Raw genomic sequence first — 26,769 nt, forward strand, 5'->3', positions numbered from 1 at the left:
AACCGATTCAGCTGGATGCCGCAAAAATTAATAGTTCCTACGCGATGCATTTGGAGACTTAAATTTGATGTGTGGAATCCTAGAACACGGCAAAAGTGAAATCAGCGAGAACGCATGAAAGCTAATGATTAGTTTGTGCAATTTTACGTAGTCAGCAGCACGAGGACTGTCTTTAAATTAACACTTTTTGCATACACAATTGGAGGTACTCGTCCGTTTGCGATTGCCAATCCAGCGTTTTCTCCACCAAACATGCTGAGGTTGTAGGTTTCATAAAGAAAAATGAAGCGCAGGGTTTCAAACGAGAAATAATGCAATATTAGTAGCTGGCTTGGACATTATTTTTCCTCCCTTTCTCCCCTTCAAGAGCATCTTCCACCCAAGTCCTCGCTGTCGTGTGCGAGCAGAGATGGCCTTGCCCCATCTTTCATTCAAGCTGAGTCAGGATCAATCACATGACACCCCGGTGATAGATAGGCAATCTAATAACACTAGGAGCTAAAATAACTTCACTCACTCAGTCCTTGACCTTACAGAGCGAGCAGTCCGTTTGCTTAAAAGCTACGGCTATCACATAAAAATGGATTTTTCTTTTGAATCAATTGCAGTGGAAACATTTGAAGCTAAACTGGCCACAGAAAGCTGTCACCAATAAAGAATCGCTGTTGTCACGGATTTATACGCCGTCTCCACTGCGGGCTATTTAACCTCAATAAAAGACAATGCAAGCAGTTTTTCTTTTTTTCTTTTGGAGCGGTGAAGGAACTGCCGGTGGAACCAGGAACCATCTCAGCATGTGTAGAGCCGGAGGAAGAGGCACAATTACCGCGGAATGATGGAGGCGATGCCACTGCTGAGGCGCCACACAGGACACAGAGGAAGTGGTGAAACATTCAGGTCACGCCGAGTTCAAACGCGCTCACGGATAACGGCGGTGTGAATCGAGGACATTTTAGAGACGAGGCCTGTGAATTGTGATGCCGCAAATTTGATTTAACAGAAGAGAAATGGTGGAATTTAAACAGGAAAACATCCTGTCTGGAGGCGAACATTATGATTCATCGATGGCTCATTAACGAACAATAATTGGTGTGGAACAGAATAATGTGACTTATGTTAGTGGCTGCTCCAGAGTCACAAATATTCTAGTAATTCAGACCCTATAGCTGCTTCTTTTGACTAATCCTAGCTTTACAAGTCACATTTCAGGTGTTGTGTGTCTTGCTAAAGTTTGCAAATAATGACAGATTCGCTGTTAGACTCGCTCCAGTCGTGTCACGGCTGTAACCAGATGCACCTGGGCGACGGGGTCCTGCCAAAAAAACCTAATAAATCCCTTTGAAAAATGCAGCACACAGATTAATTAGAGTAGGCAAGGAATATGAACACCTTAGCTCTTTGATGTGTAGAGTTTAACTTTTGTAATAGTGCAGGTAAAGTATTAAACGGATGCACTACTAAACTGGTCAACCTCATTTTGGGTTATCTTAGTTTTAATGTAAGCACTGATGACTTTTACATCTCAATCATGTCTGCTGCTGCCAACAGTATAAAATAGTAATAACACACGACTCATGTTCCAGCGTCAAAATCAGCTCCATCCCAGAAGAACCCTGACGTCCCAGGTGTATTTACAAGATTCGTCTTTTCATTTTTCATGAGTTGCTCATGACAACGAATCCTATTTTTGTCTTATGTCTCCAGTCCAAACAAATGTAAGCCACAGCTCCCAGGGTTTCTCCAAACATATCAATATTCAGCTGATAACGCCTTTAATCTTCGGCCAAGAGAACCTTGCATAACTCCTCCGAACACTACGGGGAGTTCCCGCTAATGATCAAAAATGATAAGGAAGTATGAAGTAAATAGCTGGTAATTAATTTAAATAGGCCTTCCCATTTATAATAAAGCACCCTAGATTATCGGCGCCGACCTTCTTGGATGGAAACAAAGAAGAAGTGGAAAGAATTAGATCCAGTTTCAAAAAGAATCCGATGATGAGCTGTTCTGGTTTTACTTACTCTCTGGGTTTCACGAGTATCTCAGTCTAAAGTAAACCCAACATCACCACGGTGCTGTGTGCATGATTACTGAATGCAAATGTTTGGGTGAACTGTACCTGTTAAAGTGTTGCTGAAGCTCCATCAAACTCCAACTCAAATCCAAATTTGGCACTTCGTCGGGTGACGGCTGGAAAGTAATCATAATAATCACACAACACAAAGAAATGCATCTTACCAAATCAACTAGAGGTGTAGCATTAGCCAAGGAGTTGTTTGATCCTCAAAAAATGACATTTTAAATGGAATCACTGCAAGAACATCAGTGTTAAAGCTTCAACACAGGAGTCTAGAATGGCTGCTATTGTCAATATCTTAGTTTCATATGTTAACATCCTGACATTTGCTAATTTACGTTAAGCACAAAGCTGTGGTCATGCAAGTTTTAGAGATATTTTGGTCGCACAGTAAAGTAATGGAGATGTACCACAAAGCAGGATGAGTGGTTTAGCCAACGCTGAGCTTAGCATAGACTCTTCTTCTACTGCTTCATAAACCTTCTGCTATTTTATATCACGAGAGAAAAACAGCTGCTTTGTTCTGTAAGTTATAAAACACGGACCTTCCTGTATTTCAAAAACCGTGAAACGTCAACAATATTTCAAAGTCTTACGTAATAATTAACAAATACATGTATGACATAAGCATTGCTTTAGATTTAGACATTCCTCAGAGGCAGTTTGGTTAATGCAGAGTTAACGGTGTCCACTAAAGCTCAGTAAAGCTAGATAACACGAAGAAAGACAGAGCAGCACCAAGTTTTTGTCAAATTTACCTGCTTCAAGTGAAAATTCAGATGGATCATTAGAGTCAATATACTGTAGACATCATGGACATCTGTACGACGTTTGCTAGAAATCCAGAAGATAATATTCAAGACACTTCACTTAAGGACAAAAAAAAGAGGAAACAATAAGTGAAACGGACCAACTGATGGTGCAAGAAGAAGAAGAAGAGTCAGCGGATCACCAAACTTACTGAGATTCATCCTCTGGAGACCATGAATGCACAAGTTCAAAGCAAATCTTTTAGTGTTTGTTCAGACACTTAGTCTGGACCAAAGTTGAGAGCAGACGAACACGTCCACCTCTAAAGCCATATCCAACAGCACGGCAAGACAAAACAAGTTATGGTTCCTCAATGGGAGTACGTTAACACTCACACAGGAAGCAGAGCTCGTCCTTCCACACTACTAAGGCAAATTAATATAAATCAAAACAATAAAGAAGAATTTTCCATCATAATTTGCAAGCACCCTTCTGCACCGAGCTTCTAATGTTCAAAGCCCCATTATTTTTTAATCTTCCCTACGACTAAATTGCATGTTTAAAAGCCCAGACCCTGTGCATGTTCGTGGCTTCAGAACAGATGGCAGCCTAAAGGTCAAAAACACACATGAGGCTCAGTGCAGAGGGATCAATCCACTAGGATCCTCCTGCGTGTCTCTGGTGGATCCCATTGGGAGAGACGCCACCAAAGGCTTCATTTGAACTCGGCAAGCTACAAAGAGAGACCCCCCACGTCTGGTCCTGATTCCATGAGGGCAGACTGCAGCAGTAAGCACAGAGCGTCACCCATTCACTTACAGGCTCCCACGAGTCCATTCAGGAGCGCAAACAAAACTAATTTAACATTTAGTTGAAAATGTTTTGTGACTAAACTGGAAAAATCAGAGTATTAACAGAAAACAGTTGGGATGTAACGAGATAATCACACAATGAGTATATAAATCTGTGTTAGTGAGCATGAGGGGCAAAATTCTCTAAATCAGTGTAAGAATGTTAAACTCCTTTATCACTGAATGTATAACCTGGTTTAACTGTGCTTCGTTAAATGATGTTGTGTTACTAATCCACTTCAGCTTTTTAACATTGTGAACCCAGTATCACATCATGAACGGCAAAATCAAACCTATGACTGTGTGTGTATGTCATGTGTATAAAAACAGCTGGAAAAAGCTCGCACAAATGTCATAGTTCAGTTTTTATTTCCATTGTTTTCCATCCTTTCGTGGCATCAACCGTTTATCTCGAGGTGCTTCATCTCCGGGCCGACTGCATTATGATGAGCATCTACCGACATAGATTTAGTCACAAAGCAGAACGCCACAGCACCACCGTGGGCACATTTGGGTTTTCAGTCAAATAAAAAAAAAAAAAAAAAGAGATGATTTTGTTCGATTTACAGCAAAAAGGTGGCTGTCAAACACATCAAAACCACTAATCTAAAACCGATAGAGGCACAGCATGGACAGAAATACTATTATTTGTGTGTCGACTTAAATTTTAGGACGGCGACAGCCCTAATTAAACCTAATTACAAGAAGCTGCCTTTGGTCCAACAGACAGAAGAATAACACAGGAGCCCCGCCGCTGGCCGACTCCCACATCTGACTGGATGTTCTATGATCTACTCTTTACTTAATGAGGTGTCATGTACAGTTTATATAAAAGGTGTGACCTTATTAAACTGTGAGTGAAAGGGTGAAGCAATAGCTGTGGAAAGATAAATGGCAAGGCGGTATGGAAACTCATTTCGCCCGTAACCTCCGAGAAGCCCGCGTTTGATTGTTCGGAGACGCTTTACTGACATTTGTGGCTCCATTTAAATAGTGCTGTTGGATAAAACACATGCAATATTAAAAAAAAAAGCCAACGCAATTAAAAACGAATTAAATTAAAAAAAAAAAAAAAAGCCGGCAAGAAAAAAAAAACCCAACTTTGGAAAAAAAATAGTCTTAGAAATGACAGTTTTGTTCAGAGATTGTTTAAAAAATACTGAAAGAAAATCTAAATAATATTTTAAGTGCAATCACATATTCAAAAAAAAAAAGAACCCGCAGAAATGTATTCAAAATGCATCCACAACCAGTGATTGTAACTCAGTAAATGCTGAAGTTAGGAGATTATTTGCTTGCTCTTTACATCCGACCACTTTTCCTGAGACCGCTCCAAGCTCTGCAAACACCGCGCTTGTTATTCTTTTCCTTTAACTTGATTTCTGACAGCCAATTCAATTAGGCTGGATATGTGTGGGTGTAAAAAAGGCAACATGACAAACCGAGAAGATGGATGGCAACCTTTGCTTCACCATTAAAATCACAATTGCGTCGCATTGAAGCTCAATCTATTGCCGTATTACCAGCTGCAGCAGAACGAACACAGCTTGGACCGCGGCGCTAGACAGGGTCATAACTAACCACCGTCTGCAGTTCAGCTGGTTCTGAAAAGGATCTGCATGCTGGGTTTTTTCTATTTTCGGTGGCCAGTTGTCAAGGCCACATTTGGTACGTCCATCACAATTTAATAAATGTTGGCTGAACAAAAAAACTAGTTCAAAAATAAAGCTAAAGGCAGAGGGAGAATGTTTCAGTTCCGAGGTGAAGGCACGGTGACTCATCGGCCACCTGACCTTAACGGCAGTCCGACGGTTTGTGTTGTCTGGCCGAGCCCCTGTCGGAGTCCTCTGGCGCCAGGGAGGAGCTGACCTGTTGGTAGATGAAGGAGTAGAGGCTGACGTCAGGGCGCCGACCGAGGCAGCTCTTGCACTCTGAGCTGTAGTACTGTCCCAGCAGATCGTACACCTCCCCTGTGACAGGAGACAAGGAGATGGTGTCTAACGTCTACTCTCCACAGCGGACTGATATTCTAGCAAGGAAAATGTTGACAAGCTCTCAGGATCAATAATTAGCCATAGAACTGCTTTCATCACATCATTTACAACAAAATCGCAGCAGAAAATATATTATTTCTTGCATCACGTCCTTGAGAGCGGAATCGATAAAGTGCAAACAAGAAAGGCATAAACACAGTTTCATTAAAACGAAAAGCCGACAGGATGCTTTACCAACACTGATGTTCCTCTTAGTGAGGAAAGAGTGCATGTCGTGGACATCTGTCATGAGCTGGCTGTCACCAAAGGTGAAATAGGCTACATCTCGGCCCGCCTCAGCAGCTGCCAGCATCTGGAGCAGAGCTGGAGGAAGACAAGGCTGCGTTAAACCTCGACAGTGACACAAAATACGTTTCATGGAGCGACCGAGGGTCTATAAATGATTTAATACTTGGAAAAGAAAACTACAAAAGCTGAAAGTGTGTTTCCACAAAGTTTTTCCAAACCTTTTCAGTGTCTAAATAAATATAAATATAACAGATAATGAACAGGTCTGAGGAGTCATCCAGCAGCTGATGTCTCCATTAGAACTGAGTGGCACCAGCCTGCCTTCGCCTGTACACTGATCGTAAGTGATCGGGGGGGAATAGGTCTCACCCCCGCTGAGAACTCTGGATTAGTTACAAAGGGAGGCCAGGTCTGGCCCCGGAGAGCTGTGAATATTTTAAGAGACGGGAAATATGTCTGCTGATTAATGAAGGTTGGGACGCTGCCACGTTAATGAGCAGAACTGAATCAACATTTTCAAAAGGAGGCTAAGCTGAATATCTCCACATTTCAGCAGTTTCTCTGCCCCTGCTCTGTTCAAACTGCTTCCTTCAGAAATTATCTGGCAATTAGATAATATAGGTGGTGATGCAAGGCCACAGAAGCTAAACCCTGGCATCTGAATTACAAAGCTCGTCCCCGGAGGCATGTCATTAAGCAGACAGTGGGTGACTGTGCCTATGGAGGGCTGTACCTCGCTATGGCCAATTAATAAATATGCATGGACGTATGTATATTTGTAAGCAGCAGAGGGGCTCTAAGTGAGAGAGGGGGGAAGCAGTGGCTACTACTGCAAGCGGTGAGCTTAAACTCTCCCCTCAGCTCAGTGACAGTGATACAAGGCACAGACGGAAAGCTGTAACAGATTGATGGACTCAAGCGGGCGATCAATTTCACTATTAATGAAACATATTAACTTTGACGTTTGATCAATAGGAGGAAGGCGACGAATAGGCCTTAAGTAAATGAACGCATTCCTGGAAGACAAATGGATGCCCACACTGATCTGCTGGAGTTTTTCAATCTGAAATTTATTCTGCTATATCCAGGAAAGAGAGTCCAATTATGTCGCCAAGTGCTCCAAGATGATCCTTTCTTTTTTTTCCCTCCACACAAGACCTACTGACGGCAGCGTTACGTCGGCGCGTACCTTTGAGACGTGTGTCACCTCCAAAAACCCCACAGCCCCAGTTCCCCGTCGCCACGGCCGCAAGGTTTTCGCTTTGTTCTTCGGGCCGTGCGAAGCCACAATAAGCCTACGTACAGACAGAGTAAAGAGAATATCGAAGGTAGAAAATGAATGTAAAGACACAGAAAAGCACAACTCCAAATCACATGACAAGTAGTAAGCAAACTACATAAAGTAGGAAAATACTGATGGGTCTGAAATCAGTTTGGAGGGTTTAAATCCTCATAATAAGTAAAGCACTCAAGTACATTGAGCCACATGCTGCAAGGTCATAGAAGTATTTAAGGAACAGGTCTCAGGATTGCTTTATCGTTTCAGATCACTGGTATCCTTTATAAAAAAAAAAACCCGGCTAACAGAACATCTGCATACCTTGGAGTGCAGAAAACAACTAACGAATTGTATTTTCCTGCAGGCCCTGAACTCATCATAAGGACTAGTTGGCCTGACTGAAAATATTTCTCTAACATTACTTTACACTTCACCCATCTTCACTCACTTATAGATTTTACATATTAATAATTGGACTAAACCCATGTGCACAAATAAGTGCGACTGACGTGATGTGTCAGGTGGGTCGTAAGTGACACGAGATCTAATTTCTAAAAGCGGCACATGTTAAATGAAAGATCTGAAGGGAGCCCTGGACGTTCATTTTCACATAGGAAATGAAGTGCATATTGAAAATGAATTGTAAGTGCCCATCCTCTCCCTGACCGGTCATAAATTCTTCCTGTGAAAGGGCAGATATGACAGTTTGCTGAACAAAATCCGAAGCGGGATTGATCTTTGTGTTGGTGCATTCCTCACACCCTTGTCAGAGCTGTCAAACTCCTCCATGCTTTCTGACGGCAGACTTGACAACATCAACATCTTGATTTTCTATTACGAATAGACATGACTGCTCTGGGAGGATTACACATATGGAAGGACAACTGTTTTTTAAAAAATAATAATTGTGATGTAATAACTGTGATTAATTGCCCTGACGTCAATTATGCTCATTAAAATTCATTCTGGGCCTAATGATCAATGTAATGAATAAGATTATGCTTATTCTCTACAAATAAAACCATCTATCAGAGCATATTATAGGCATGTGACACTTGGGATCCATAATTTATATATTTACCCTTAGAAAAGTAAACACGAGTCGATGCGGTCTCAGCTGACATTTGTGATGAGACTGTTTTTCCATTAGCGACTAAATGGATTGACGGCGAGGCCATTAAACGTGTGCAAACCAAACATGGAGTGAAAGTTAAAAATGATAATACTGCGGCCATAAACTCTTTCAGAGACGTGACTACGGGCGATAAAAAAAAAAAAACAGTCCATAAAAGAGTAATGGCAGAATTTCCCCGCAATTACTGTTCATCTGTCTCATAAAACAAAACAGAAAAGAACATTTACAGCTAATACATGATAGCTATTGAGATTACATAATGTTTTGTTTTTCTTCTCAGTTATTTTTCATTTAAACCACAACCTGATCTAACCCAGTGTCAAACACAAACGCTAAATGCAAAACATTCGTGTTTGGTGACAAGTGGAGCAAGAAAAAGCCCCAAGAGAAATAAACGGCGTGAAAGAAAATTAAAAAATAACCTTGTTAAGTTCTCGGTTTATTCTGTTTGGGTGAAACTGTTCAAGATGGCTCCTGAACTGCAGCGCATCGATGGCCACGATCTCGGTGCATCTCCTCTGCCAGCCGTCACTGAAACAAATCAAAGAAAGGGGTGATTTTAGTACAACAACAACAAAAAAAAAGGGGGCAAAAAATTCCAACAAGGTCAAGCAAAAAAAAAAAAAGCCCAAAAAAAAAAAACAAAAAAAACCGAAAAAAAAAACAAGCCTTAAAAAAATAAAATGTCTGAATTTAGTTCCAGTTGTTTAGAAATAAATAGAAATATAAGGAGTGTGAAGATACCTCCAGGTGTAACACGAAACGGACACGCTGCAGCTTACAGTCATGCTAGCAGCTCTACGAAGGCTGCTAAATGCTAATATCAACACACTAACATGCTCACAATCGTGTTCTAACTTTTTAACCAGATGATGGCGCTAGATGAAAGGTCAGCAGATCAATAGCAAATATTGCAATTCATCCTGAGAGAGACACAAACATCCATAGAAATTGTGTTGGTAATCCATGCAAATCTCGTGAGATATTTCACTAAAAACCACAAATGTCAACCCATGAGTGTATAAAACATTCTCATCATACCAAGATCATACCAATCTGAGTAACCGGTTGTAACAAAGGGGGTTAAACACAGCATTTATTTACAAATGTTAGCTCATGCAGATGCAATACGTACCTCGGAGTTACGTCCTGGTGTTTGCCGCTCCACTTGTAGGTCTGTGCGTAACCAGTGTATTTACTGTACTGCTGCGTTCCTGCAGGGAGCAACACATTAATACAGATTTTATTTTTTTAAACATTATCAGAATAGAAGACACCTTTGAGCTACGTTAACGAGGCAAAGCTGAAAAAGCAGGTAGGATTACACCGAGTTAATCTGTGTCAGTTTGTGGTAATCGTCAGCAAAGACATTTACAAACTCTGACATGACCGTCACTGGATTACTATTAGTGGTGGAGACATTCTGCTGCACTGTAGCTAACAACAGGCCCTTAAACACACCTCTATGGCAAAGAATTCTCTATTAATTAAATAGCAAATACAAAGAAAGCGAATTATCTAAACAGTCAATCTCAAACAAATACAGAGACTTATTTAAAAATCACTGTAATAACACTTTTCAGACGGTGTGTGAGCAGCGAATCTGGCCCAACGAACCGGGAGCAGCTGCCTGCGACAAGAGGAAGGTCAAGTTATTACCCCTCCTCGAAACGACGTGAGGAGCAGCGACTGACCGCCGGCCCACAGGGGAACACTCAACACCCGCTAAACGGGGGGAGCAGGGCGGACTGCACAGTCAAACAAATGAGGCCGCAAATTAACTTCCCATTCATTAGCACTCATTAGTACCTGACTGTCGAGAGCACTTGTGGAGATGCTTCATGCTGCAAAGTGAATAAACCGAATGATTACTAGTGGAGCCTTGGTCAGCAGGTTTCAGGAGGTGTACATGGGAGGAGGGGGGATCTCTGGAGTGCTCTTCACTTGATAGACATTTCACTACTAATCAGCAGGCCTCTTGTTTGTTTTTTTAAGTAATAAGCAAACTCCTGCCTGAATAAGAAATTGAAGTGCCTATTCTAGTTGAATTTAAACAAAACAGATTAGCAGAAAGGGTTCAAACATCTATTACGTGGGCAATCATGAATCAATCGTGTTTCTGCAAAAGCACAAACAAGTAAGGATTGTTTAGATTGTGCTGCTGAGGAGCTTCACTCTCAGGCCTCGTCCACACGTAGCAGGGTTTTTGTAAAACCGAATATCCTGTTCCCTCCATCTAGAAAAAAAACTAACGTACACACCACCTCGTTTTTAGAAAAGAATTCATCCACACCAACCGCATTAGTTCGTTGTTGTTAAGCACATCCATATTCTACATGAGGATGTAATAACTCAGACGACAGGAAAGATGACCGGGACGTACGGAAATTGTCACGCCATTCCTCCCGGAGCACAATTTCAAAGTTCTCCCACCAGCTGGCAGTGCGTCCCAGTCTGACCCAAAACCAGCGTCGGTGTCTTTGACGGAGAACTCAGACATGGAATGGCGAGGTGGTGGAAAATAAAGGTCCCTAACGTCGTCCTTCGCCCGTGTTCTTGTACATGGAGCAGTATCTGGGCCTGGACAAGTTCTGACACAGTTCTGAGGTTCCAAATGTAAACACAGGTCGCAGATGTGATGTAAAGAACAGATTTTGTTGCAGGCAGTGACGTTTCGAAACTGGTTATTGACGTCCACATGCAGATGCACTAATGGAGGATTCGCAGATCTTCACTTTGGTCAGAGGTTTTTAAAAGAATCGTTTTTAATGCCGTAAATCTGCGCTGTTGTGTGGTTGACGGGCCACATCGTAGAAAGATATCTTGGTTTTGTGAGATACCTGAGGCCTCAGTGGAGGTGTTGGATTTTGGGATACAGATTTTACTTTGGGCTAAAAGGTAATTTAACTTTTTGGTTGAATCATTCACAGGTGATACAGCAAGATGGCAAAACATACTATAAGTGAATATTGGAGCACAGCAGCAGCTTTTTACAGTCTACTGATCACGTACATTTTGGTCAGACAGCGAGAAAAAAAAAAAGGTTATGTGTCTTTTTATAGGGCGGATGTAAACTTCTGGTTTAGACTGTATCTCAACTTGCGCCCACGTGGGAGTTCAATGGATATTTGCATTCACACTAAAGCTCTGGTTCTACGAGCACAATAATCAGATCAAAGATTTACTTGAATATTTGCAATACTTTCATGATGTTAGAAATTATAAATATGCAAGCACAATAAGATGAACTAGACGTGTTAGCTGTGCACACGACTGACCTTTACTGGTTCCCCAGAAAAACTCTAAGATCAACTGCTTTTGCATTTGAAAGGAACATTCTTCGGGAACAAAATGAATTTTTTATGCACCCATTTGTCATTTGTTATGTGTAACAGATCAATCTTGGCCAGGAAAAGATGTGCCTGGTTATTAAAAACTATTTCTAAATAACAAACAAACAAACAAAAAATATCAGCAGGTACGATTCAAAATGTCTTGAAGGTTGTTCCATTCATGTGTAAATACATCAAAACAAAGCGTCTCGTATTTGTGGAGGACCAGACACTGAAAGGTCAGGAGCGCATCTCATTGCCATGTCGAGGTGCCCGTTTACATGTAAAGAAACAGAAAATAGTAGGATATGGAAAATATGGTTGTCTACAGCAGGAACGCTACAGAAATGATGCAGCGAAACAGGCTGCAAGCAACAAAATACTACTCAGAGTGGAGGAAGATCTCCCCGCGCCGCTGTGTCCTGCTTACATCATGCATGCGACGTGTTTTCTGGTCAGTCCTGCGATCAATGAATCATATGACTTCTCCTTGGTGCTATTTATACTTTTGACCGCCCCAGTGGCAGCCGCATATCTAGCAATCAAGAGAAAATTCAATTAGGCCTGGGCACTTTTGCAAATTTCAGAGCAGAGGTAAGATCCATTACCTTCTGCACTGTATGCCAAAGCGCATCACGGGGGGAATATGATTTACCACATGCCCACGACGCAGCTAACGCTCGGACTTTTACAGTGAGGGAACAAGAGATACAGGCGGGGTTTAATAAAGATGATGGAATGGGAGAGTCCATTAGCGGAGCGGGTCTTGGGCAGGTCTTCCAGCCATAATTAATTCTGGGGCTCAGTAATAAAGTTAAGTGGTGTAAGTGGAGGCATGGGAGAGATGGCCGGCAAGAATTCTGAAGGTGACTCTGCAAGAAGCTCTTACGCTGCAGGATGATTGGTGGTTGGGAGGACGGCGTCTCTGCTCCTGTTCTAAACCAAGCCACTTGTTATGCAGCGGTAAAGTGTGGTTATTGATTAAACCACCAAAAAAAACCTCTTCGCTGTGCATCAAAATGTCATACGTAGAAGTTTTTTCCAACTTTCTTGTGAGATGTATTCATACTGTTGCTTCCTTTAGAATATGCAGATCCATAAAGTCCCCGCCTCTCTCTCCAACAACACCTCCCCCGTTTACTGCAGCTTAAAGCACACCAGCTCTGCTCAGACACCGTGAAACTATTGTGTGCAATATTGGCGTGATTCTGCTGCTCACTGTCACCGGAAACTGAATCTGAACAAGACCATTGATCCAGAAAGCCCTCCCTTCCCCTGTGAGCGGACATAATTGGTTCCTTAGGTTTGTTACGTAAAAACCTGGCTGTCTGAACCCATGTCATTGGGACACTGCAGCTATAAGTCATGCTTTTAACAGCTTTTTATATATATTTACATCATAGTCTATCTTCCAGCATATAAAATACATCATAAGGACACTTGATTTTTTTTTCCAGAAGTGGTCATTAAAGCAGTTTGTTGATTTTTGGGTATTTTCATTTGGTTGACCTCATACACGATCTATAGGAGGACATATATTTTAATATGTTTATCGTACAGCATAATGTAACACCAGTGATATTTGTGGGAACAGAAATAGTTTAACTAATTGGTCAACTTTGTCTGCAAGTGGTGCAACTGGACTACTTGGGTTCAGATGAGAGAGCTGAGTCCAAACAATGAAATTAAGGCCAGTAAAATTTAAACTATGAGCGGAGAGAGTCTAAAATGGTTCTAGGAGATGAGGGGAACTGTAGTGCCTTCTAGTGATTTGATTCACTGCTACATCACCATGAAGCGAAAATAAGTCAAAGAGCACAGATAAACCCCGAAATCACTGGTTTGGTATCAACCTGGCAGGTGTGTCCAACATGTAATCAGTTATCGTAGCTGCTCTAATGGGAAAAATGTTTTACAAATAAAACTGAGGAAAAATGTCTCACTTTGGTTCACAATCACTTGCATATAGAGCGAGAAGAACACAAAACATGTTCAGTCGTAGCCTATTTGATTCATGTAGCGTGTATTAAAACGTGGATTTCTTGTTACGAGCTCACTGGATTGTTTTTCCTAGAAGTGGTAATTTCCTAGTAGCCCAGTTGTAAAATTTGCAAATTGATTTCTAACCACTGGATTTGTTCAGGTTTCTTGTTTTGTTTTGACTGGCTGTTACTATTTTAGCCTGGTCGTCAAACCTCCTTCATCAAACACGATCAAGCAGCTACAACACTCTGGACAAACAGTGTGAGACAGATAAAGAACAACAACAACAACAAAAAAAAACAGTGAAAAACCAGACAGGAGCCATCAGCCTCCTGCTGGGACTCCTTCCGTCTAGCTCCTGTTATGGGCTCTGCTGGCTTGTCCCAGCCTTGTTTGTAGCAAACACTCAGTTCAGAAGTAGAGTCAGTGGGAATTAATCAACAGGAAGAGCCAACAGAGCAATCAGGGCACCCTGGTCTCTAACTCCAGAGTCCACCCTTTGCAGCCAATCAAAAGGAAACGTGACAAGGACAGATTCAGAAAACTGGGCAATTTCTACAAATCTCTTTTAACCTCTTGCAGAGTCAGAATGGCGTGATTTGAAACTGTGCAGTGCTGTCTGACTACTAATACACATTATGTTTCTTTGGTCAAATTAAAAGATGAGCACGAGAAGAGCGAACCCCGAGCATCATCGATCCGACCTGGACCAAAGGCCTAAGTCATGAATAATTGAACAGCAGGATTTCTTTAGTGGAAATGATTGTTTAACAAGGCGTAGGAGGGTTTGTTACTGCTCACCTGTGATGATCAGACATTCATTATGATCCAGGGCTTCGGTGAAGAGACGAGAAACAATTAGCTCCGGGTTAATAAGAAAACGGATTTCCTCTTGAACCAGACCGGAGCTGGTGACCCCTCCCCCGACAAACTGATTGGCGAAATCCACCTGCAAATCAAGACGGATGGTTGATGAATATGGAACACCTGTGCTCTTGTAGCATCAATTGATTTTTTTTTAAATGCACATATTCTTATAAAGCCAAACAATGTATTTAAATAACATTTTCTCAGATGCTGAAATGTGCAGCCCCCTAAACTTGGACAACAGGAGGAAAACACCTCATGAAATGATCTCCGCCCTTTTTCTTTTATTTGTGACAGAATCCCTGACAAGCTGATTGGGAAGGTAGCCTGAGGTGCTGGCATTACTCAGACATTTGTCCCCCATGCCAAAATGAGCTCTCCCCACAAGCAGCATGTAGGTGTGCGGCTGCCAGCAGCAAATATCAAATCAAAAGAGAAGTCCTGCAGTCCGAAGTAAACATCTTCCTCCAGTCATAACATGCTGCTGAATTGATTTTCTTTCTATTTCGGTCTTTTTACAATTCAAAAGAAAATACACATCTCATTGTTTCAGCTCAGACAGACACAGGTAGAAAAGCAGCCATGTGGAACATATAATCGTACAATTTCAGGACTGACAGTTGTTGCTCATTGGCCTGTAGACAGCCCAGACCAAACCCCTCGCAACCCCCGGAAGAAGCTGCAAAAGGGCGAGCAGCAGCCTGAGAGCAGATCTCCCCAAACTGGTCACTCAACTCTGGGACAGCGAGCCAGCCTCCAAAGTCTGCTTTGACAAGCTGTCAGCGCCCCACCACCGCCCCCCCGCCGCAGCAGAGCATCCATCAATCGGAGCTGCGGCGTGCCCCGGAGCTGGTCATGTGTGCACATCAACTGTCAGTTTGTGGCAAGCGGAGGCAAACAAAAGGTGAAAGCCAGAGCGGGCCGTCCTGACAGTGTACAGGAAGCATGGCCGACACAGAGAGCAGGGGGAGGCTCAGAGGCCTCGACCCCGGTCCCAGCACACTCTGCCTCCGACGTGTCACAGCCTCCCTCAAAGGCCTTTTCAGCAGTAGTAAGCATTCTGGGTGGAAGACTCCAGAACGAGGCGCCTCAGTGACTGACTACAACAGAAAGGGGGGGAGAAGGAAGGGAAGGGAAGGGAAAGCAAGCACAAGAAGGAACATCTTTCAAACTAACAGCTCCTCTGAGCAAAAGAAGACTCTGCAAATTAAAGCCCCTATAAAGCGCACCATCTTGTTATCGTTCCCACAGAAGGGAACAATACTCAAGGCTCCTCCTCTGCGTCTCACCTGAAGCATTCCATGACCATCATCCTCAATGGTCCCTTCACAAGTAATGTGGAGCTTTGAGAGCCGAGTCTGCGAGCTGAAACACAAAGATGGTTTTCCAGTTATCGACTGTGATTAAGATGATGAATCTTTGCTTGCTTCCAAACAGCCCGTTGGATTTAACGGAGTGCAAGACTTCTTGGAAGAAATAAACAACACACTTTTTCCTTCGACTATAATGAGAATGTTTTTTATTGAGTAAAAAATACCAGACCTTTTCCAGTTGAGCGGTTTATCCAACCCTTTGCGGGTGAATGTTACAAGTCCAGTAGGCTCTAAAAGACAAAAAGGTAAAATAAGTTTTGTATCTGCGTTACTTTTAATTTCTAGTTTAATCATGAAGAGAAAACCTGATCACCTACTTTGCTCAGTGACACTTTGAAAATACCACAACAGGGTTTTCAGCTTCTCAATCTTCCTTGAAGAGGATCCTTCAAACAGCCTGCAGGCAAAAAAAAAGATGAATTTCATTCAGTAATTGCTGGTATATGACATTTTATGCTAATTTCACAAAAATGAAAAGCTTCCTTTTTACACACGGCATCTCAGACAAGCACCAACTCTCACAATCAATAAAATATAAAACCAGGACCAGGAAAGATTGCACTCTGTATGAGCAGTGCTGTAAAGACACACAACCTCCACTTCAGCCATGTGAGTTCAGTCATGCTTTAACTTTTGATATGAATTAGTTCATCTCTCACTCAGCCTCCTTTTCAGTCACTATCCGATTATGTAGGAGCTCCTTCACTGTTACGACAACGGAGTTGCCCCGGGCCTGCCATCACAGAGCAACACTCATGTGCCACTTCACAGCACTCACACAAAAAAAAGGATGAGAGAAGGATACAGGGCTCCCTCTTTGGGGATACATTAAGAAGTCCTGTGTCCCTTTTAAGCAACAGAGTCCTCAGGAGGCAAAGGGTCAATCCCCCCTGGAACCTAACGCACACAATCACACACAAAGCTGCTTGCAGTCAGGTGCAGTGGATGGGTTTGAATGCACTTTGAGCATTAAGCCCACCATCGCCCTCTCAAGCAAACTCTGTAAAGAAGCCCACAGCCAGCCTCACATGCCACAACAAAAAAAAGGGAGAAATTTCATGTGAAGGAAACGAAATCATGACAAAAGCTTGATGCACTGAAAGCCCTTCAGGGGCTGAGAAAGTCATTCATCGAAGTCAACTCCAACATTCATTTCCTCTTTTTTTTTTTTGTCAGAGTGGCCCCTAGAAGCAATCATGCCTCTTGTAGTCCTCGGGGTGGGGAAACGTCTTTGACTAGTGAGAGTAGCCTTTTAGTAACAATACGGTCTTTAGGGAGCAGAGAATTAACACACAATTATATAACATCAAATGCCTCCTACAGATGTGCAGACTGCTTTGATGTAACTCAGAGAAGAAAAAAAAAGGCGTAGATGTAAATACACGAGGTTTCTGCATCATCAGCAAAACAAACGTTTCTTTTAAAAAATGAGAAAATTAGTCTGGAAACTCTGAGTTAACTGCACTTTAGGGAAAAATAATACAGAAGGCTGGCTGAAGAATACTTTGAATAGCAGAGCCAATGTTTTTAAAAAAACAGTTTTAATAGTCACTTTCATCTCAATGCAAATAAAAAGTCTGCGCTGAGATAAAAGAGCGTCCACAGATAATAAGCTTTTTATTTCCTATATCCATTCTGTGAGTCTTATCGGGAAATAAAAATGAGTTTGGACCCAACACATCTTCTTCCCAAAAATAATAAAATAAAAATATATCCATGATTTTAAAAAGGAAAACCAAAGGTCAAAGCATTTACTATCTGGTGGTATGACCACTGGTGACATTTTTAGGGAGGAAACAAAAAGATGATATAATGGCTGTCCTTTGAAATTACAACAAAACCTTCATTTGAATGAAATTCTGATGAAACTGAACTCTTTTACTGCCTTCTGCAAAATAGCCGATGGCTTTCTGTATTGTCAAACGCAGCCATCTGAGTCAATGTTAATCTAATTTCCTCCTCCATTTAGGTAATTACAGAGTGATGCCAACAGAGATGGGGGACATGACTGAGCAGTGATTTGCAGACTGATTTTACATTACACCACCCAGACAATCTCCACAGGGAATGTATGCGGGGATTAAGGAGATACCGTGCTGCTTTGTCATATTCAATGCTTTTTGAAGTAAACGGGGTTGGATTTAACTAGAGATAAAGAAAGGTGTTCCGGTGAAGACCACAAGTGCAGGAGAAAGACGACACAACTGTGGCATTAATGCAAAATAAGTTAAGAAATGTTTAGCAGTTTAACAACGGCATGTACCTGCTCAGTTTGCCCTTTTCTCAATGAGTTGTACCTGGCGTTCTAAAGACATTCTGGTTTACAACTTATCCTGCAACTCTACTAATAAATTGAAACGCAAGGTTTTGGCAGGTTGAGCGGGCCTAAGACAAGACATTTACAGTGTAGATGTTATACGCTTCCACGTCCAGCCAGAAGATGAAATGATTAGCGAGAAAAGCATATACAGTAGTGCCCCCTCATGGAAACGGAGCTAGTTGTCACGGCAGCATAATTTACAACTCGATTATGTAACTTCAAACATCGTGAGTCACGGCTCCAGATTCCTCGATTACCTGAAAAAGTTGATGTCTGGGTAGTTGCAGTACTCAGTCCTTCTGGAGTTGCGTCGGGGGAAGGTGCAGAAGAAGGCGTTGGCGAGCAGACAGGCCACCTGCTCCTGAGACATGGTGATGGAGTGGTTCGTGCCTTCCTTGAGGAGGGGTATCGGCTGGAGGAGGAACAGAGGTACAGCTGAGGAAGGTCAAAATCATTTGTTTTGTCAATTTACCAAACAACTCATTGAAGTATGCCGCACAAATGTAATAATTTGCCGCCACTCTGTCCTTCTTGAATCAGCCGTTACAATTATAATCAAGGTCTATTCATGCTCATGCACACGGGACGTACTGTCGGGGTCGTGAGTTCGTAAACAAACGACGCAAAGCAATGCAGGGAGTCTGTCACGTTAATACTACAGGACAAGAGGGAAAAATGACTGTAGCTACAAGTTGCGTTGCTAAAATATTTGAAAATGGCCAGTTTAGGAACAACAATTCATTCAGTTTCCTTTAGTAAGAATCAATTATATTACCAACAGACATATTTGTGGACAGTTTTCTATCCTTTAAATAATAGAAAATTGTAATCTCCTTCAATATAACGAGTTACACAGATGATTAAATGCGACAGAGATCTTACAATGCAACACAAAACAGTATTTTCTACTCACACGTTGACGGCCAACAACACTGAGTTTACCACATGTGACCATGAATATCATTTATATGATGAATCTGTTTGGAAAATGTTTTTATTTGTTTTTGCTTGTTAAGTTAATCAAATCAGAAATAAAATTAACACAAGGAGCCAAATCAAAATGTATAATAAACTGCTGCTTGGCCAAACGAACACACAAAAACCTCATTAATGAGCCTTTTTCTGGCCACAGACACACATTGTTCTTCATCGTGTACACGCCGGCCATCCAGATGACCAAGAGGATGATAAAACATCTGACAAATGACCATCAATAGCTACGTGCCTTGACCTCACCGTTTTTACCACCATTTCACAAGATTATTTATCACGCCGTGACCTTTGGGATCAACCTGCGGGGCTGATCTACTATGTCACGGACCAGTGAGTCAGTGTCCGTTGGTTAGTGATGGGTGTTACCTTGGTGCAGAGCTCAGATGCTCTCAGTGCTAATTGCACCATGTCTGGCAGCAGGGAGTCAAACAGATGTTCGGCAGCATCAGGCTCCAGGACCTTGGAGAGAGCAAGAGATCTGTTTATGTTTGTTTATTTGCCACAAGACTCAGCTGTGACATTATTAGCTGTTTGAGCTGATTAGTTTGAGACAAACAGATAAAATTCACAGCTCTGATCCACACTAGAATGTTGGGACCTTATGTACAATTTGACAGGAAAACAAATGCTGCTGAAATATTGAAAATGCAGGATAATATTGTGCATGCAGATAGAAATAGCTGGTGAAAACTGATAGCCTGTGTGGCAGACTGTTCTCTCACTTTAGATATTTCAAAGGGAATGTGAAATAAATGGCTTAATATTATTAAAATACATCTGGCTTTCTGTTCATCTACAATAATATCAGCACAACCACACATTCATGTAACGCACCCACCAACCATGACCACACAACACTTAGGAATCCTAGAGACAACAGACATTATATACTACCCGTATTTACACCCATATTGGCTGCAAAATGTCAGAATGATCAATCACATTGCAATTTCATCAAGGTTGCACCGCCATGCCAACTGATTAAACAGTCTTCCTGGAAGAGATGCAAATGGCCGAGTGTTTGAAATAGAAAGGACAGTGTGTTCCCAGGACAAAGAGCCTTGACTGGTAATTTAGCCCGGGACATTTATATTATGGCAAAGGAAGCCTGACTAAACACTGTCATAAGTAATGACCTGGCTGACATCATAAACTGCTCCTACGGGCGTAATAAATGACGGCGGCTGACAGGGGGAGACAGTAGATATAGCTGAGGTAGTTTGAGGCGAGCTCTTTAAATCAGCGCAAGACAGTGCATCAAATCAGCTGAACTAACTCTCCGTATGACTTGATACGGGTCTGTACATCACACCCAAACTGACAAAGCCATTAAGCAGGATGCAGGGGCGTGAGCGGCTGAGAAGCCAGAGCTCCCGTACGGATTTAACACAACACCTCACACTCATGTTCCTATTCCCCACAGGTGCAGGCGGCGAAGCAATCTGCTTGACTGAGTCTGTGGACATGTGACCGTGTTAAAATAAAACACTTGTGTGCCCATGACTGTAAATACAGCAGCGGTTGAGCTGGTGAAAGAGAAATGAACAAAACCGATGCTGTCCGTCAGCAGCTATTCAGTTATTCATGAGCTATTCGTGGTGAGATGAATATTCAATGAAGGAGCCCGGCCCGTCACTCCATGCCATTCATGTTCACTTTTCTCTGACACTCGGCTTCAAACCGGCACGGGAGGAGCAACAGAGTAAAAAATGGGGTACATTACATCGCAGCGTTTGCCTTTTGGAAAACTGGAAGTCCATGAAAGCTGTCCTCTGCAATTGTTTTTATTTTTCCACATGAGACTATTTAATCAATATGTTAAAGCTACTGGTGTCTGCTTCCCCTTCAGCATATCAGACCAATAAAACAGCTTTGTGACACAGGAAAGCTCCGAGTAGCTTCTGCAAGGCACAGATGCAATAAAAGTTCGATACGAGGCGCCGCGTACGTGTGTCAACTCTGCAACGACATAAATGAAGCAAACGTATTTTGTCTGAGCAACAGTGACATTTACGCAGCTGTAAAAAGTTGTCCAACATGACACCCAATTACAGCGGATTTTTACAATTTAACAGTCAAATACACACACGGTGCTCTCACAGAGCAACCAATCATGGGCGATACTGACATCCCATCTTCGCTTTAATCAGCAAAACAGTGATTGATGAAACGCCGTTATCCACAATTTATTCGGCATCTCACTTCAACTCTATTTTAACATTTCCAGCAAACAATCCAAAACCAGCTGCAGCCACAAAATTGTGCCTTTGGCTAAAGTCTCTCAGCATATTGAGATTTGCAGGTTTTCCTTTTATAACATAATTTATGAAATATACACAGCACACTATCGATGTGACAGTAGGAAGCCGGGGTAAAGCATTCTTTAGATGTAATTTCAGCCATTTTCCTTCCTGACAAGTTACTAAATGTGACCTTTTGGCAAAAAGATTAAATTATTTCTCCAGACAACCACTTTGCCTGTACAGGGCTGCGACATTCTCCCCCACTGTAAAATCCATTACTGTTCTTCTGCAAAATGACAGAAACACATATGGCATACTGACATTCATGAAAAAGACCTTACATGTATTTTTTTTTTTTCCACGTGAAATGCGAGATATCATCAAAACATGTCGCTGGTGTATTCTAGATGCCACGAAGTACAGGGCGGGCGAGCTCTCCCTTACCACAAAAGAAAATAAAGTCTATTACTTGTCTAGTCCTACAGGCTCTGCACCTCTTATATCAAACACTCGTGTCAAAACACAGCCATCTCTCCAAATGGAATATCCCCATCCCCTTCACCAGCCAGACAATAGTACAGCCCTCTCTGATTCTGTACACAGGATGACGCAGAATGCATTAAGACAACAGATGATGGATGGCCTCCAAACAAGGCCGGAGAAGACGCCGACAACTCTGAGCAACGACCGATGAACCAGCAGTGCTCTGACTATCATGAGACGACTTGGGCTTACTTTAGTCTTGGATTCATTAAATTCATGAGCTAGCGACATTTAAAAAAACACCTTAAAACATGCACAAATTAATCACATTCTATACAGAACAAGCCTTTTCCAAGAATCTACGTCCTACACAACTTTCCTCCAGCAGCCCATGTATTTATGATGGCATGAAAAGCTACGTGAAGCGTTTGAAAGTACTTCTGCTTAAAAATGTGGTCTGATGTTTATCTAAGTCACGGCTATAGCGAAACAATTAGAAGCTTTTATGTCTTTATTACACACACCCAGTGATCAAACATTCCTAGAGTTGGTGGAAAGTCAACGCTAATAACTGGTCAAACCTCTCTTGCTAACAGAAGCCACAAACAAGTGTTTCCAGTAGGTGCGGATTTAGGACCATTCTTCTTTACAAAACTGCTTCAGCTCTGCACTAAAAATATTGCTTCAGAAAATCACGATCACTCTTCACGACAGGCCCGTGTTACTGGAGGAAATATAGGAATTTGTTTTTTCAAGCAGGAGAGAAATAAAGACAAGAAAAATGGCTGCACAGGTGCGGCAATTACTTCCTGCATATGGAGCTATGAAGTTAACAGTTGTGTCGACTCACAACTCCATCCAATACTGTTTATATAGCGTGCTAATGAGGAGCAGCAACACTAGCTGACAGTACCTTCTGCTTGGCAATTAAACGCCATGATTGGACAGCTGATGTTTCATTAGTCTACAGCTACTCCTTTGACATATTCAACATGTGTGCTCCTCTGTGTTTACATGCCTGCATGCCAGTAATAATTCAACAACACCGCCAGGGACGATTTTTTTTTTTCAACAAAACAAACTTCATTCACTATGTCTGGGATCATTAGGCTCCACAAAAACTAATCAGTAATCATAACAGATTAACAGATAAATTGTTTACCTTAGTGCAGTACAAATGCAATGCTGTGAAGTCCCATTTCTTTGCATGTGAGGCGCTGTATTTTAATACTGCATTCTGTAACACACACAAAAAAAATTCATAAGTTACAGCTACAAGCAAAGTTAATATGAATCACCATTTAAGTCACAATACCTAATCTGTGTGCATAAAAAACAACCAATTGTCCAAATATCTATGTTATAAGACAGTGTGCCTCTCAGTTTATGGGCCCATGATGCCATCTTCTGGCTGAATCTGGTAACAACAGCTACAGACAGTGGTGTCACATCCTCTGCACTCAAAAACGTGTTGTGGTTGTTGTTAATCCTTTTGGATCTTTAATTTTCATTTTTTCTACAAATCTTCTGACAGGGAAATGTTTAATTATGTCAAAAAAAAGTTATTATTCAAAGAAGAGTGTTTTTTTTTCTCCAAACATGCCTGAGGCTTTGCCAATAAGAGCATGAAGATGCAATACTTGCCTTTAACTCAAGAGGATTTGTAAACTGCGTGTTTAAAGTTTCTTTGATCAGCTCCCATCGACTCTTATTCTTCAGCTCTCGTGTTTCCTGTGGAAGCAAAACTTTGGTTAGAATTCTGCTGGATGACTTCAGTTCAGCTTTTAATGTGCAAAAAATAATAATACTGTGTTGTTTCGCACTTTTTTTTTTGCAATTGTACGTCATCACAATGGTGCTATGCACAAACACAGACATAAAAAATGAACTTCTCAGTGGCGTGCTTAAAATAAGTAACATTTTGAAATTATAAATCATCCTAACATGCTACTTGACTGTATCTGCTTTATCTGTCTTCAGTCAGCTGTGCAGCATGATGGCACTATTCACATGATCCATATTTAACTACAATCATTTTTTATACCGACAATAGTCGGGTGTATAAACACTTGATCAGGTACCTCATCTTGCACAGGAAACAAGTTACTGCTGGAACACGGCATCTTGACGTGGACATCATCCCAGGTATCCCTAAACATGGTAGGATGTGGAACGGGAACTTTACCCTTCTGAAGAAGGTCTGTCTATGAATAGGAAGATAAAATATGGTATTAGTACATGTGATACCAAAAATACAAATCTGTCGAATAGTCAGCTGACATATTAAATATTGTTTATTAACATGTTGCCCTTACATGCATAAAAATTATTCTGAAAACCATCACAAAAGACATTATTTCATAGAAAAACAATTGCTGTGATAAAGTTCAGAAACATTAGATTACATGCGTCTAAAGCTTTCCCTTTTCTTTGTGATTCCATCTCATTTCAAATTGGCATTAAAATATTGGATTCACACATGGGAAAATACTACTGTAAACAAAGTCCTAATACTGCATACATCTCAGTGCATTGATGTAAGTCTAAGACGATCAGGAAACAGTCCGAGTGCAGTGATAGTATCCTGTTAAAACATTAGGCCTTCATCTGAACAACACAAAGAAGTGCTAAAACTTTGTGTGAATCTGACACAAACTACTCTTAAAAATATTATATGAAGGTGTTCATTTAGTCCTTTACAAGACTATGAATTGATTGAAACGAACACTGTGCTGTGATTTGTACACAGAGGACAGAACAGCTCTAACCCTTATCATCACAGTGTGCTGTCCAGGAACATCCTTCAGCCGAGGAAGCGGTGCACCACATTCAGGCATTCTCTTCAGCTCGCTGATTGGCGTGCCCAGCCATTTGACATCACTGGAGGCAGCTGTCTTGTCTGGATCTTGTTTCTGTGGAAACCTGTTTGATTTGCCTCGTCTAAAAGGCAACGCTGGTGATGGCATCCCTGAAAAGAAGTCTGTTATTTTTGCACTGTGTTTGACGGAGCCTTTTGAGCTTTCTGGGTATGTTTCCGTTTCTTGTTTTTCTGATCCACTCTCATTACGGGACGATGTCTGCGTAGGCTCGCTCCCTGCTGAATCCTGGGAAGCTGGTGACACAGGATAGTCTGGATCCAGGTCTTGTGGTGTCAAGGGTTGGGTTTCTTCATCTGTGTCAGAGACAGGAGGGTGCTCAGCAATTTTGCAATCTGCAGACTGAGCTGAGGTGCTTTGAACGCCACCAGCGTCAGTCATTTCTACATCCTCTTGGATTTGGCACACGTCAGCTGTACTTGGGTTTTTTGCCGGCTTAACCAACCACCGTTCAAGAGAATATTTGGGCTGTTCTTGCTTTCTGGGACCAGTTCTTTGAAGGGAGCCTTTTATCTTTACACGTCCCAAGCCCTCTTCTCTAGGCTTTGGCTGTGCATCCATCTTTGCTTCTGTTTTGTTTTCCCTTCGTCCTTGATCGACAGTCTCATCACCTGTGCTCTGACTGCATTGAGATGGACCTGAAAAACAATATATATATTAATGGGGATATAAAATGTGAAGCCAAAAACTTGCCATGTACTCCAAATAGACACTTTACCTTCGTGCGAGGATGAGGATGAAGTTGGGGCATTTGATTCAACCTTTAGCCTCTTTGCTAAAGGTTCTAAATCTGTCAGTGCAGACATGCTATGAAAAGAAGAAAGCAACACATTAGACGAGTCCACTGACAGCATAACAGAGGGGCAATTAAACAACTACAAAAAGAGCAGTATATGTGCACTCACAGTACAACTTGAGCAGAAACCACGAATGAGGTGTTACTTGTCCAGACCTGATTCTTAGGCAGTCGTCTATTCAGTCGGTAAACAATTCTTAAAATCCGGCACGCAGCCATACATGAGTCACTACTTCACGGAAGCGCATACCAGTGCTTTGGAAAACAATCCCCAGTTTGGACAAGTGAATGATTAACCAGCGTTACACAAACAATACGCGTTTACTGAGTACGTAGTGCAGGAAAATGGCTGTTTGGCTATCAAATTACTCAGCCGTTTGTCTTAAGTCGCAGTTAGTAATCAAAGTTTTGACAGAGCATCTACCTTCCAACAACTTATTCAGCTAGAGCCCATTGGCTAGCTTACATGCTAACTAGCTTTGGGCTACACCGGCTCGTTAAAACAAACGAGAAGGTTTTTAAAAAGCGTTGCACACTTGAGCGGGTATTGTTGAGAGTGACAACTGTCTGTTAGAAAAAGGACAAACAAAAAGTGCTAAAAGAACATTTGTTGCTTGTCTGTTATTGTCAAAATCGTACTTTTGTTTTTACTGTCACTGGAGCGTTGCTACAATTCATCTGCGCCGTTGTCTGACGCCAAAACACTTCCGCATGCGAGTGACGTCGTAGCCACTGAAATAACGCGATATCTCCAAAATCAATTTTCAACGTTTGTCATTGATTATTGTGAAAAGTATTTTGGGTGTAAATATGCAGAAAGTCTGATTCAAAAGCTGTCGACTAAATGCAAAACTAAAAAAAAAAAACCAGACACACACAAAATGTTGTTTTTTTAATATATGTTTTTTTTTTATTTACAACCCAAATTAATGCAGAAAAGACAAATGGTCAGTTGGGGCATTTACCGCTAAAGCAAATGTAGTTCAAACATCTGTTGACACTTATAGTCTAGCTTGTAGTTTTTAAAGCCCTCTGATGAATGTCCGTGTTGTAAATGCACCATTGTTCTCTGAGGTGAGTTCACCTGTCTCAAGACACGCCCATCGTGACGTACCTGACCACGAGAAGG

At 41.7% G+C, this 26,769-nt stretch overlaps 1 protein-coding gene across 2 annotated transcripts; it reads right to left on the bottom strand.

The window, feature by feature from the left end:
- Positions 1-4,821: 4,821 nt before the first annotated feature.
- On the bottom strand, positions 4,822-26,352 carry LOC103363598 (poly(ADP-ribose) glycohydrolase). Of its 2 annotated transcripts, none has more exons than XM_008290428.1 (17): positions 26,280-26,352; positions 25,563-25,651; positions 24,737-25,482; positions 24,050-24,172; positions 23,613-23,699; positions 23,131-23,205; positions 19,609-19,701; positions 18,507-18,661; positions 16,247-16,326; positions 16,099-16,159; positions 15,846-15,921; positions 14,491-14,638; positions 9,510-9,588; positions 8,797-8,905; positions 7,150-7,255; positions 5,907-6,035; positions 4,822-5,648 (listed from the first exon to the last, which is right to left on the bottom strand). In XM_008290428.1, the coding sequence occupies exons 2-17, from the start codon at positions 25,648-25,650 to the stop codon at positions 5,473-5,475; spliced, it is 2,331 nt and encodes a 776-aa protein (XP_008288650.1). In that variant the 5' UTR covers position 25,651; positions 26,280-26,352; the 3' UTR covers positions 4,822-5,472. The 2 variants fall into 2 exon arrangements, with proteins under 2 accessions (XP_008288650.1, XP_008288649.1); XM_008290427.1 differs by having other exon boundaries at positions 25,750-26,343.
- Between the last annotated feature and the right edge of the window lie 417 nt (positions 26,353-26,769).

This window comes from Stegastes partitus, unplaced genomic scaffold, assembly GCF_000690725.1.
Source record: "Stegastes partitus isolate 25-593 unplaced genomic scaffold, Stegastes_partitus-1.0.2 Scaffold673, whole genome shotgun sequence".
NCBI lineage: Eukaryota > Metazoa > Chordata > Actinopteri > Pomacentridae > Stegastes > Stegastes partitus.

Excerpts from the sequence above, each read along its gene's own strand:
- LOC103363598 (XM_008290427.1), bottom strand. The coding sequence starts at position 25,859 with ATGGCTGCGTGCCGGATTTTAAGAATTGTTTACCGACTGAATAGACGA. Across the intron at positions 24,173-24,736 it reads AGCACACTGTGATGATAAGG|ACAGACCTTCTTCAGAAGGG; the intron begins GTTAGAGCTGTT and ends TCCTATTCATAG. Across the intron at positions 16,160-16,246 it reads TCAAAGTGTCACTGAGCAAA|AGCCTACTGGACTTGTAACA; the intron begins GTAGGTGATCAG and ends TTTGTCTTTTAG.